Raw genomic sequence first — 14,533 nt, forward strand, 5'->3', positions numbered from 1 at the left:
ACTGTAGATTGCTAGAAATCAGTTATTCAGCCATGAAGAACACATAGTAAAAGCTACAGTACATCTAGAAAAAATGGCTATATACAAAGTAAAAAAATATTCAGTATATAAATCATGATTTGTAGTCAAAATCGGCCTCTAATGGAATCAATTTAGATGCAGGCAGCTAGTAGCACAGATTAGGGGTTTACTTACACTCTTTTTGAAAGCTAAGAATCAGAATGTATTCTCCATTTTGCAGCTTACAAAAGAATTAACAATTCAGATTTCAAAAGGGTGTCTTTTAGGAATGGAAGTGTCTTAACACATTTACTTAGGTGCAAGATAATAAGTAGTGGAGAATTTCTGTTGGATAATATCTTTGTAATTGTAAGACTGCCTGGAGTCTGTCACAACAATCCATGCAATTTTGGTATAGAACGGGAACTAGTAAAATTCAAGCATCTGCAGGGAACAAGACTCTACATTATACTTGTATTTGAATAGCCTTAACTGGTAACTTAATTGCTAAGCCTAAGTGTTAGCCTTTTCATTTATTTATCCATCCATTTAACAGTACTTAGAATCAATCACTTGCTAAAAGTGGACATAATGCTATACTAAATGTCTAGAAATCCCTTCACTTTTCACTCCCACCTTGAATATCTAAGAGCCTTTATAAAAAGTTTGTTCAAGGTATTCTGGAACACTTGAAATGACTAAAATTGATGCTTTAAGCCTTCTGAAATAAAAATACACAAGCAAAAAAAAAAAAAACCAAACCCAACAAACCCCCCCCCACCCAACCCCTCCCTAAAAACAATCGAACTTTGTTTGAAATCTGATAGAATTTTAACAAGGTGTCAGTTTATCCCAAACAAGAACTTCTTAAACATTATGAAACTGTTCTTCAGTCATGAGAGGAAAAAAAGGCATTAATTTAGGTCTCTGATCCTGCAAAAAAAAGTATCTTTGGAAAATTACATATGATTTAAATTCTACTGTCATAAAATGTCTGCAGGGTCAGACTTTGTTTGAAATCTGATAGAATTTTAACAAGGTGTCAGTTTATCCCAAACAAGAACTTCTTAAACATTATGAAACTGTTCTTCAGTCATGAGAGGAAAAAAAGGCATTAATTTAGGTCTCTGATCCTGCAAAAAAAAGTATCTTTGGAAAATTACATATGATTTAAATTCTACTGTCATAAAATGTCTGCAGGGTCAGAACTTTGTTGTTTACATTCAAAATGCACAAGACTTTTATTCCTTTTAAAGTATGATGTATTGACTTCTAAACTCCACAAAATATCAGTATAGCACATTGATGGTTCAGTGGTCCATTCAAAATTGAGGAAAAAAGAAAACTAAAATACAAATTTAAAACTAACAACTACTAAGTAAAGTAATTTATTAGTGTTAAAGTATTCTTCAGGCTACGATCTTATAAACACTTAAGCACCTAGTTTTACGTGTGTGTAGGTCCGCTGAAGTTACTTTCCTTGACATATTGAAGTAAGCTTAACTTGGAGAAAATCTGAGGCCATATAAATTAAAAATATTTTTGCATGTTAGGTATGTAGTGTAAAAAAATCTATTAAAGAAACACGTTCAAACTCTGATTAAAACTGCAATTCTATGTTACTACTGAAACACCTGGACTTTTTTCTTTTAATATGGCACTATACACTGGAAACTCTGAGAATAAAACCACCTATTGTGACTTCTGAATTGGAAAGTAGGAATCAAACTTTATGACCTCTTCTCTGAAAGCTCTGTCATTTTAGATAAATATTAGTTGAAGTAAATAAAAAATAGAGGATTTAATTCCAGTTGAAATTAGAACTGAAAGCAAACACACACCTGAGAAACTCCCAGGAGATCCACAGCCAAAGAAAAAAATATACATACGTAAGGAAAGGACAGAGTCAGGCCCAGTAACTATTTCTGCCTACACATCACCCAGAAGTGTGATACATATTCACAGATAACTGTTGCAGATATTTATTATTGCAATCTATGGATAAGAAATTCCTCTACCACATAATAAAATGTGTGTGACTAGTGTTTTCACACAGACAGTATTTTAGTTTAAATTCCTAAATTAAAACTTGCAACAAAACTACTATAGAAGACTACTGTGACATAGCAGGTAGTAAAATTGGCAATTCACACTCAAGAAGGACAATATGCTGAGAAGTATTACTGTTAAAAACTCTGTGCACTAAATTTATGAGGTTGGGGGTGGGGAAGAAGTGACTGCATGCTTTCCAACAGCTTACTTCTATAACCACTAGAGAGCAGCCTGACATTTAAATAAGCTCTTTCCTCTATCACAATACACTTTGCATCAGGTAAGCAAATTGCTTCTCCTGAATCTATGCAAAATTCTATTTACAAATGGTCTCATGAACTTTTTTCATGTTCTTTCAACCAGATGGATAATTTTAGTTGATCAGTATATGCCCCCTCCCAGCTTGTCAAAGGGATTACAAATGCTGGTTACTTGGCTGGAATCCACTGTTAATCATTTTTGCTGGAGTTAAAACTATCCTGTATCTCTCCTCATGCATATTAAACTCTTAAAAGTGGTTTGTCTGGTTGGTTTGTTTGCTTGTTTTTCCCTTCCTACCTGTATCAGGTAAAAATGGCTAATAAAGCAAGAACTAGATTCTCCGATTTGTCCAACAAGCAGGCACTGTTTATTTAAGTGGGTTCACGCTCCTCTCTCGCTCTCCCTCCAGTTACCAACTTTTATAAAAACAAAATAAGTACTTCAGGAGCTTGGTAAAAAGAAAAAACAAAACCAAACTGACAACAAAACCAACCCGCAAAAACCCACTACACCCTCTTTCCTAATAAGCACAGGACAGAACTAATAAACATGATTAAACTCAAGAAGAGACTAGAAAGAGTCACAGTAAAGGCAATACTATTAACCCACATTGTTGCGTATAACCACAGGCAAGAAGATATGAATTAAATATTCATCAGTTTTGTATACCTGTTTTTGTCAGTGTTGTGTCTTATACTTTAAAAAAAGAAAAGTAATTTTCAATCCATGAAAGCTTTGTCAAAGCATTTTCCAATAAATCTTCCTTAAATGAACTCTGTAATTAAACTTAAATGAGCTCTGTAATTACTGAAATTTTTTTCAGACTTCAAAACATTTCAGAAGTCTGGTTTATAGATTAAATGTGCTCCCTCCCCCCCCAGCTAGTTTTTAATTACAAACAGAAATACTGAAAGCATTATTTTAAAAGAACAAAGAAATATCCAGTAAATTCCTAGAATTTCCATATTATCATATTTGCCAGCTGCCATATAGGATCATATCTACTTTTTTCACAGTTCAGGTTTTTCTTTTCAAGTCAGTCATATCCCAGAGAACATAAAGCAGACAATTATATACACATTCACTTTTAAACCCATAACAAAGTTTCGGATTTCTAAGTAAAAGCTACTTTAAAACGCTTCAAGGCCAGAACAAAAGAAACACACACATGCAGAACAGACTTCTAAGATCTGTTAAATTAGAAGTACAGCTAAGACCTCAACAGCAGCTATTCCGTATCACTCCAGTAGGAAACAAATATTTAGGTTTGCATATAAAGCATGATAGAAAGTATGAGTATGGACAGATACAAAGGAAATCCAGTCAAGTAATCAATTTAATTTCAGTAAAGGTGACTACACTGCCACAGAACCTGAACAGCTATCACTGGTGTATTAAACACTTCCTCCCATGTCACATGTAGACAAGATAAGAACGAGCTACAAGCAAACTGCATTAGCAGTGCAGTGAAGTTTTGTTTCCCTCTGCATTCAGGGTTTGCTGGGATTTTTGTTTCTCTGTCATTTCATGTAAGATTGATCTGTGCACCCAAGAGAATGGAAGATCAGAGAATGCACCGTTTATTAGGGTTGGAACATGGTGAGGTCTGTGACTGCCTCGTGGGACAAAGAGTCCCCACACTACAGCACAGTACTGTGAAAGCCTTAAAATATTTTATGTTGTACATGACTCAGACTAGATCAGAAGAATAGGTGCAGCTGTTGTGCAGGCTTTTTTAAAAAAAAAACAAAACCCATTACTTTCTACCACCAGAAGTTATGCAATTTAAAACAAACAAAAGCAAACTCATCCTTCCAAATACTTGGATTTCTAAATAAAAATTATAGTTAAAAGTAATTTTTCCAACCATCTCCAATTAAATTTCTTTAGCTATCACAGATATTGAAGTATTTAATAACCACAAACCAAACTATGTTCCTTCAAAATAAACTAAAAAAGAAAATCGATCTACTGGGCATAATAAAAATATGTTTTGGCTGCTTTACCTACTTCCCCTTCAAGGAGACAGGATCAGGCTAATGACATTCTACCAATTATTTAGTGATGGTATTTTAGACTGGTTTAGCCGGGCAACACGGATTACACTCTTCCAGCCTCTATACAAGTTCTTTGAAGATATATAATTGTTCAGCTCTACATATCAGCTCAAATTCTTGTTAGCATTTACAGTACACAAAGAATGCTGTTCATCATCTTTAGTTATATCAGACCTCCTATGATTTCCTGAAATGAACAAGATTTTTAAGTGTTCTCATCTCACAGCAATAAATATTCATTCAATAATCTGTCAGATACCCAACTTCAAAAGACAACTGGCTTGGAGGCAAACACATGTTAATTATAGCTTTTGAATTCTTAACAACAAAGTTGTAGACCTATATTTCCAAATAGATTTTACTGATTTTCTTTTCCTTGAAGAGAAGTAAGAAGGTAAAAAGGCAGAAAAGAAGGATCAAGAAGTGTAAGGGAAAATTTTAGTATAATCCAAAACCAATATTACAATAAAAATTACCCGTCCTAAAAGAGTTGGAATGCAGTTCAACAGGCCAATTGTTTAACATATTCTAAAGTAAATGGACTAAGCTGGCAAGTATGATGTAAAAACAAGAGGGACCTTTTTTTCCTTTGGTGGAAAACTTCATTTACAGTCCACCATTTGACCATTTCTCAGATATTCATCACAAACGAGTTTATCCTTTTTTAAGGCAGTATCAGAAGTACATTTTCACTGGTAATTAAAAGCAGTTCAAAACAAAGAGTATTAAACTTATTCCATAGCTAGGTAACAGAGAGGTAGAAGAGTTTAAAAAAAAATATTTTTTTTACCTTTTCTAACTTTTTAGCTTCAATATGTCGCAGCACCTGTTCCCTCCAGTCATGAGGGACTTTACTTTTTCCTGGAGGGTCTAATAACGAGTGCTCAGAGTTAACCCTCGGGTTTGACCTCTTTGAAGGGCTAGTCCGTGAGTAATTGAAGTCACTAACTGACATAGTTCTTTCTGGTATTTCATTCACTGATGGCCGAGCACTCTGTGGTCGGGGTACATTTGGACCATCAATGCTGTATGTCCTGGCAGAAAGAGGTCTCTGTTGCCCAGACATTACTGGTGGAGCTCTTCCCATCGAATGCAAGTCTCTGTACGTTAAATAGTCCCCTTCAGGTACCTGGGTGCGCCTTGAAGGTCCAGTATCCCCAACGTTTACAGAAACTGCTGAAGACACACTGCTCTGCCTTTGAAGAGTGTGTCTGGTTGCTCCTGGGAGCAGCCTATCATTTGGTGGAACAGCCCACATATCTATATGTCTCCCAGCCATCCGTTGATGAGTGTTATACACAGCACTGGCTCGGACATTGTTATGATTAGAGAAATTCATATTGGCAGAATGCTTTACATAGCTGGGGGTTTCTGTACTGTCAGACCTAAGCAGACGTGAAGGAGGTAAGCCACCTTGTTCTACTTGGGTGTTTTGTTTCTGGGGCCACAAGGTGTCTTTCGCTGCTGCACTGCTGCTGTACTGAATATTATACTGGGGAGCGCAGAACATCTGTGCACCACTTGTCACTGATCCTCTCACTACGTTACCACCTTCAGGATTGTGATTTGAGTCAAACTTGAACACGGTTTTTGTAGAAGATACTAAATCTGATGATGATGATGACCCAGGAAAAACCTGCAAAGGCTGATCATACAGAAGAGTAGCAGATTTACTTCGGACTATGTTTTTTCCATCTGCACTATCAGATACTGATTTTACCACTGAGTTTGGCTGTGGAGATCCATTCTCATTGACAATATCATAGATTTTCAGACCACCAGTGTCCATACTGGTGATGCTCAGAGATTTCATCACAGGACCACTTCTCTGTGGGGATAAGTCTTCAGTGCTCCTTGAAACAGATAGCTCAGTAGAACTGCCATCAGCTGTAGTGCTTCTCGTTAGTTCATCTTTACTGGGAGACTGTACTGCTTCCTCAGGATGTCCATTTACTTTATTTATAAGATATTTATTTCCATTTTCCAAGTGCTCACTTTCTTCTTTCGTGTTGTTATTCAAAAAGCCCTTTACTGAAACTATTTCCTGTGTTTGTAACCTTTCTACAGGAACTGGTGCTGTCTCTTCACTAACCAGTTTTTTGATATTCATGTTTATTTCATCTAATTTGTGAGATTCCTCTGTAGGACTACTCAGATCAACACTTTTTCCTATTAGGCCTAATCTTTCTTCAATGCTTAATTCATATTCAGACAAATTTGTAACCTTCTCTTGCACATTTATCTTTTCTTCCACAGTAATGCTCAATTCACCTCCATTTTGCAAAAGACTATTCAAATTTTCATCTTCTGGCCTGGAATAAAAGATGACTCAAAATAAATTCCAAAAGGAACCAACATACCCCTTTAAGAACTGTTTTTAAAAAAATTGATCATAAACATGCAGAACAGTCATACTGTGCACACAAAACAGGACAAAGACCAATATACAGCCAGACTTGTTTACTTCAGTAGAAATTATTAAAGACAATTTAAAGGTGTAAAAAAGTACAAAGTGACAATAACTTATTTTTTTATCAACTACTTGCAAGTTCCATGAAAATTCTGGACAAATGCCTTGTTTCTCTTGCTATTTATTTTCTTTTTAAATTGCACTTTCTAACTAAAACCTCAAGAAGAGTAGCAACCTGTAAATCCATTCTTCGTAAATTTCTAAAAGCCTTTTATACTTAGGTTGGTCATCAAACTGATCTTCAAAATGATGCAAATAAAAACACAGAGTTTTCAAAATGGTGTACTGAAGTATTTTGCAGGGATAACAACACATGGGAACCATGTCTTGTATACTAAAATTAGCCTCTGAATTTTACTGCCCTTTTTTTTTTAAAAAAAAAAAAAAAGAGAACTGTTCCATTATTTAACATTATTTTAAAACATTAAAATAAATTATTTCATGAATGATAAATAAATTAATTAAAGGAATGGACATATAATATGAAAGATTAAGTAACATTTTTCTATTATATTTGCTCAGTGGTATACAGTATCTTACAAACCTGATCTTGGATAAAACAGCAGCATGTGTTTCTTTGTCTGGAGAACAGAGAGAAATATCTTGGCTACTGTCAGTATTTAAGGAAACGGAATCTGACATTCGAGAAGGAGAGGAACAGTTACTGTTATTTTGATTGCTATTGTGGGTAGCTTCATCTGATAAGGAATCAGCATCTTTTGAATCATCTGAAATAAAAAATTTCCAATTTAGTTACAGACATATACATCTGTTTAATAGTCATTTAATGTGTGTATGTTACAGTATTTAGAACTTGCCTGTTGTTCCTCAGTAATTCTTACTACTGAAAATTAAAACATAAGCTAAGATCTTTGCAAACTTCATTCAAACTTACAAAAATCTGTTGACAATAGTTCCTATTTTTCAAATATTTGGCTCAATATAAACAGGCCTCACCTGCTAATGAAATTTAACTTGTTGCTTTATTCCAAGTTTCCTTGGCGTAAGCTAGCGCTACATTATGTAATATTTCCCCAAAATACCTATCAAATGCTGTTTCTGTTTTTGCAATTATTTCAAAGTTTTGAATTACTTGAGTCTATCAGCCCCTATGAAAATGAAGGACACTGCTTCACATGCAGTATTTTGAAAGTATACACAGTTCGTGATTTTGAACATTGTATCAATGTTAAATAGCTATTTATTAGACCAAGCACTCTGGAAAGACATAGATAGATCACTGGATAAGCTCTGTATTGTTTCATAAATGTAAAAAAAAACCCAAACAGGAAATATTAATTCCTTTCCCCCTCTGCTTTTAAACTGATGGCAAGAATCAAGAAAACCAGGATGTCAACACAGGTTTCTCCACCACAGGCTCAAGTATAAGATACTGCATAATTTTTTCCTGCTTTACTTGCTTAACTAGAAAATTTATCATCTTTCTTTTAAATCTACTTTTACATAATTTAATTGAAAAAAAAATAGCCACTTTGAGTCAAGAAATAATCAGAATCACAGAACACTTCTATTGCGTTTTATGGTATCTAACCTTTTTTGTTATTGCTAAGAGCTACTACTTTTGGTTGGTTTATGGAGGTTTCTATCAGCGGTGGTCGCATTTCTGCCATCTTCATCTCTTCATCAGAGGAGAGTTCTTCTGACTCCTGCTAAAGGAAAGAACAGCTTTTAGGCTGTGCATTTTAAAGAACTGCTTAGAGGTTAAGTAAATACTATCTAAACTGTCACCCACTGAACAACAAAGGGGACAAAAATAAACAAGCAACAAACATAAGCATAACATAACTGTGTAGTGTATTTATAGTGCAAATCAACTGAATTTACTAATAGTTGCCACTGAACTATCTTTAAGAAGCAGCACGTGCAGACTTGCATTGTCACTGGTGAACTCCACGGAATGACAGCCAAACCAATAACTTAGCCTGCAAAAAGCTACCTGGTGCAAACAGATGCTCTGTTCTACCACTGGAGAGAACCTCCAGTTGAATTCATGTTAGAAAGTTATCACTGACCCACTGAATGAGCCAGACCGACTAGCTTGGTTTTGCTTAAAAGAGCTGAAATTGAAACAGTTATAGGGTAGCATGACCAAGACAATCTTAGGAATGGAGAACTATGCTGTGAGAAAAGACTGCATGAGCTTGGCTTGCCTAGTCTAGCAAAAAAAGAGCAACTGTAGCTTGGGTATGTATCTTCAAATTTACATTGGCGATAAATTCCAAACAAAAGAGAAGTTATTTAACTTCGAGAACATAGGAATAAAGTTATGTTGAATACATTTAAGCTAGAAATCACTAGTCCCTAACCATAAAAATGGAACTCACTGCACTGTCAGTTAAGAGATTAACTGACAAAGCTGCTGCAAGAGCAGCCATGCAACTGATTCAGTATCCTACTGCCAGCCCTATATTCCAATAATCTTCAAAAATTATTGTTTCCACTAATATTTTGAAGGAAACAGACCCCTATTTCTCTAAAGTGTAAATTTCTTTCTAGTAATAGTGCTTCCTGTTACAAATGCTACAAAATCCATGTTGCAGATTGCAAAAACAGTCTGTCAATGTTCACTTATTCTTACAAGTTTCACAGCATTTACTGTGCGGAACATACTGGAGCAGCACCTTTCCTATAATACTAACTACCTGGCCAGTTCTTTGTACTGCAGGGAGGACAAACCCAACTGAGCTGTAGCAAACAAGCTATGATAGTCTTCATTAAAAGTAAAAAATAAAAATCCATGTTTTTCTTTGCAATCCAGACAACCTCTTCACTGCCTCTACCACATTGCTTTTCCTCTTGGATGTGACATACAACAAGTCTAATCAATGCTGAAATTAAAAACTTAAGCACATGCAAAATTTTGGTATCTAGATTCAACTGCAACAGTTATCAACAGGTTATTACATGGAAGCGAGGAATTCAGTATCCCTGACGCACTACACACTGTTGCCTCATTTACTTACTGGCATACAGCCAGCTACAAAGACTTGCTGTCACTATCGTTAGACAGCATATGATTTTCCAAAATTATGTTCTTAAACTAAAAAAAAATAAAATGTCAAAACCAGTATTTTCAGAAAGTACGTAGAAGCAGGAACACGCTAGCAGGGAAATAGCCAGCAACAGCTGCAACTGCTTGTCACAAATTCTCTTCAGCAAAAGTATGATATATGCACATTCCACTTCTTACACAACACAGGCAAAAATAATCCCCTTGTGAAACTATGAAAAAGCATTTCACAGGTTATGACTGGCTACAGATTAAGTGACAAATTCAAAAATCTGTCATAAATCTGAAACATTCTAAATAAATGAACACATGGTGTTTGTCAGAAAGAGGTACAAAGAGTTTAAAATCTCTGACTCTTTACGAGATGTAAACACAATCCAGGTTATATTCATGACAGTTCACTAACACACAGGAATACATGTTTTTAAACCCACCTTTCACTTTTAATTTGAAATTAATGCGCATAGTCACTTGGATATACAGGTTTTTGATTGCTCCTATTAATCAGATATTTTATCATTTCAGTGACAATTAAAATCTATTATTTAATGAAGAACTGACAATCAAGCAAAACCTAGAAAGTTCTAAGAATGAGTCTTTTCAGTTTGATACTTAGGTCAATTTTTAATCAAGTTTGCTTTATTTTTCTTTAAATGTTTGTATCTTTTTATTATGAACTTTTATTAGCTATTTCAACTTTTACTTAATATAACCTGAAATGAGAAAAATATTGCATTGCAAAGCATTTGTATTTACAGCGCTTATGGATGGCAATTTTCTGCTGCTGTCAACATAAATTTTTGTCTCTGAGAGTAAAATTCAGTACAACACCAGCACAATTCTTTGACTGCTCTGGTGTTCATCGCAACGCCATACCTCGAGTGTGTCTTCATGGTTGACAATTGTTTTTGTGTTCTGCAAGGTTTTAACAAGTGCAGTCATCTGTGAATTTGCAGTGCTGTGCTCAGCTTCTGGTTCAGTAGGCTTCTGCACAGAGCTTCCAAAAAAAACCTGCTGAATATTGCTTTCTCTCATCTGCTTTGTTCTTTATCGAAGCAATTTCTGAAGTCTACAGGATTAAGAACATTAGCAAAAAAAACATCCTGAAAGATTTTCGGCAACATCTGACATTTAGAGTTAACATTATATATTTTGGGAAACTATTGAATGGAAAATTTGAGCTTTGAAATTATAAAGCATGAAATGCACCAGGTATGAAATGCAGAGAAATCTCTGCAGATTACTGAGGTACTGTCCCTACTCTTTGTTAATCAGTTTGACTCTTCTCCCTATTGGGTTTAAAGAAAAAAAAAATAAATTAAAAAGGCCAAGAATATCTACAATGAGACATATCAACACCAAACAGTAGTCCTGTTACCTATCTTGCTACATCAACCTGTTAGAGATTCCTGTGCCAACTTGCCTTGACTGCCTTCCCAATTTATCATGTAAAACCTCCAGTCATGAGGGCAACAGTAAGATCCTTAGAGATTACGCTGAATTTCATTGTGAAGACTGGTAGATAAAAGAGGATCAGAGGATGACAAATATGCCATACTCCAGAAACCAAAGAAGTAATCTCCTTAATACATTCATAGTTTGTATTTGCTGAGAATAAAGTCACTTTCCTTGTTCTTAGTGCTAGATGACAATTGCTACTGCAAAACAGACACTTATTGCACACTTCTTTTGATGGTGAAGTAGTAAGTTCTGTTCTTTAATCTGACAATTTTTATTGCTAAAGCATTAGTGGGGAGAGAGAATAGAATTAAAAGGAATCAATGACACTCTAGATGTTTGGAAGTTCTTGCAAAGTCAGAAGAGAATATTATCTCTAACCTTTACCCCCACATCTTTTACAGAAACTGTCTGGCTTTCTCGTTTAGACTCCTTAGCAATATCTTCAGTAGATTCTTCATCCTTTAGCCTATGTACAATTGTCTGGACTGTTTTGACCATATTCTTCAGTTCATCAGGATATGGAGTTGGATATCTCTTCAGGTTGCCTTCCTGTATAACAAAAAGCAATAATGTTCTACATTTAATTAAATTCCATATTTAAAACATCAGTTTTAAAACAGGCAATTAATTGGCACGGAACACTGAACAATATAGGATCTCCACTTTGCTGTTCGAGTCTACCTGGACTGATGCAGACTCAAGTTTATAAAACCCAGCAAGTTTATGAGTCACTCCCTCCACCCCCACCTGCTGCAATGTGGCCTTTGATTGCAAACAGGAAGAATTACGACAGCTGTAATTTACTTAAAGAAAAATTAGGATTAATCATTTCCCCACTATCTTCCTCCATGGCACCACTAGTCAGGTATTCTCCTAGTTATGCCCTACATTGCCTTACATCAGCTGAGAGTTTTTCCCTAGTGCTCCACTTTAAATTATCTGATCAAAAAAATCCAAACCAAAACCAAACAAACAAATCTCTCAAAATCATGGTGATTCATCCTGTTTAGATACACTTAACTAATAACTGAAAACTTGATTTCCTCATTACAAGAAGGACATGGAGGTGCTGAAGCATGCACAGAGAAGGGCAACGAAGCTGGTGAAGAGCCTGGAAAACAAGCCTTATCAGGAGCAGCTGAGGGAACTGGGGTTGTTTAGGCTGGGGAAAAGGAGGCTGAAGGGAGACCTTATCGCTCTCTCCAACTACCTGAAAGGAGTGTGTAGAGAGGTGGGAGTCGGTCTCTTCTCCCAAGTAAGAAGTGATAGGACAAGAGGAAATGGCCTCAAGTTGAGGCAAGGGAAGTTTAGATTGGATATTAGGAAGAATTTCTTTACTGGAAGGGTTCTCAGGCATTGGAAGGGGTTGCCCAGGCCAGTGGTGGAGTCCCCATCCCTGGAGGTATTTAAGAGCTGTCTAGACACAGTGCTTAAGGACATGGTTTAGGGGACTTGTCAGTGTGAGGTTAATGATTGGACTTGATGATCTTATAGGCCTTTTCCAATTGAGGCAATTCTGTGATCCTTCAGAAAAGTGAAATGAACAACCCAAGTAAGGAAAAGAATGGGATCCAGGGGTGGGAATAGGAGGGAGGGAAGCACCAACTATTAAAAAATAAATTCAATACTAACCCGAGGTGGTGCCTCTCTCTCATCTTTGTCTTCATCACACTCAAATGCCACCTGAGCACGCTGTTTACGCTGCTCCTCCCACAGAGATGGATTGAAACTTTCATTATCAGATATGAACATAACTAAAAAATTAAAAAAACCTCATAAGAATAGGATACATTATGCAAAATAAAATTCCACTTTTTCTTTCTCTTGGATGGGATTGGTGTGCTTTTGTATGCATTCTTAAAAGGTAAGAGACTAGCAACACCAATTGAAGACTGGCTTCACTGTCACTGCTTTATGTACTTGGTTGTATTTTCGTAATAGTAAAATTCCTATCTGTAAAGTAAAAAACTTCATACACAGCTGTACACTAATCTTAACAGTCACACTTGAAAATTTTCAGCAGAACTCCTCACTGCAAAGTATTTTTATTCATATAGATTTATAAGTAGGAAAACACGTATTTGTGTATATATAAGTGAATTATACAGATCTACCCAGCTTGACTTCAGCGAGGCAGTCTTATTCAGCATGTAAAAGAGCATTAACCTGATTTAATTTAGTTAAAATCTAAAAACGAAGAATAAGAGTGACTTAGTGACAAAAACCTATTTCTAATCCCGAAAAAAACCTAAAGCATCTAAAACTTAAGGTAAAAATATGATTTTGCAAGAGTTATACAAATGACAGTAGCTTTACAAAGTATTTCTTGCTTAATTTCACAAGAGAAAAAAAAAGCTTTTAAGTACCCATTGTCTGTTATTCTAGCATGTCTCCATGCCTCGTGTTGCATCAGCCAGGTTCTACTTTAGTGTGCCAAATAGTCTAATAAATCTGCCGCCGCCACCCCAGCAACTGTATATCCTTCGCTAGGAATGCCAAGACTGTTCATATTAACTACTCCTATACCTTAAATAGAAAAACACCTAATTATAGGGCTTAACAAGTCCATTGAAATGTTTGTTATTCTGTGTTTATTGGGTAAATTTACAACTGTAACACATCTGAAGATATTCTAATAGACTTCACTATCACTGAAACTCTTCCTGACAAAAAAAATAACTTGATGAAGAATTAAAAATATTTCAGTTTTTCAAAGCACTAACTATTGAACTTGTGAAATCACCAAACCACCACAGACTTTAGATCTTCCATTTGGAATGACCACCTCAGAGGCAGGTATTCTGTCAACTTAATCCAAACAAGCAGCCCTCATCTTGTCTACAGAAAGGAACTCCAGCACCTGGCTAAAAAAATGTTCAAATGGAGAGAATGCTTTCAGGAATAACCTCAAACTTCACTGAATCTCCAAATTATTTTATAATTCTCACATTCTATCAGAGGTTTTGCAGATGTATTATCTGCATTAGAAGGCATTGAAAGTGATGCACAATTTACTGGTTTTGAGAGAGGAGTAATCAAATGTATCAGCAGTGTACTAGACACCTGTGTCATGAAACACCAAATGTTGCCACTTTTCAGTTTTTAATTATTCCCCTTCTATCTCTGTTAAAGCAGCACAAGCTTTTTCCTTTTGCCTGCAAGGGAAAGAAAGTGGAGGAACAAATAGATTTAACTCTCTTT

The 14,533-nt window shown here is 35.6% G+C and overlaps 1 protein-coding gene across 1 annotated transcript in view; it reads right to left on the minus strand.

The window, feature by feature from the left end:
- ERBIN (erbb2 interacting protein) overlaps nucleotides 1-14,533 on the minus strand; it is a gene marked incomplete at its 5' end in the record, with an annotated part of 36,920 nt that overhangs the window by 13,533 nt on the left and 8,854 nt on the right. The window contains 7 exon segments of the mRNA XM_029084793.1: nucleotides 5,161-6,682; nucleotides 7,385-7,568; nucleotides 8,393-8,507; nucleotides 10,748-10,873; nucleotides 10,875-10,940; nucleotides 11,711-11,881; nucleotides 12,965-13,086. Coding sequence (XP_028940626.1) covers nucleotides 5,161-6,682; nucleotides 7,385-7,568; nucleotides 8,393-8,507; nucleotides 10,748-10,873; nucleotides 10,875-10,940; nucleotides 11,711-11,881; nucleotides 12,965-13,086 — 2,306 coding nt within the window.

The sequence above is a fragment of the Antrostomus carolinensis genome, unplaced genomic scaffold, assembly GCF_000700745.2.
Source record: "Antrostomus carolinensis isolate BGI_N321 unplaced genomic scaffold, ASM70074v2 scaffold16984, whole genome shotgun sequence".
Classification (NCBI taxonomy): Eukaryota; Metazoa; Chordata; class Aves; order Caprimulgiformes; family Caprimulgidae; genus Antrostomus; species Antrostomus carolinensis.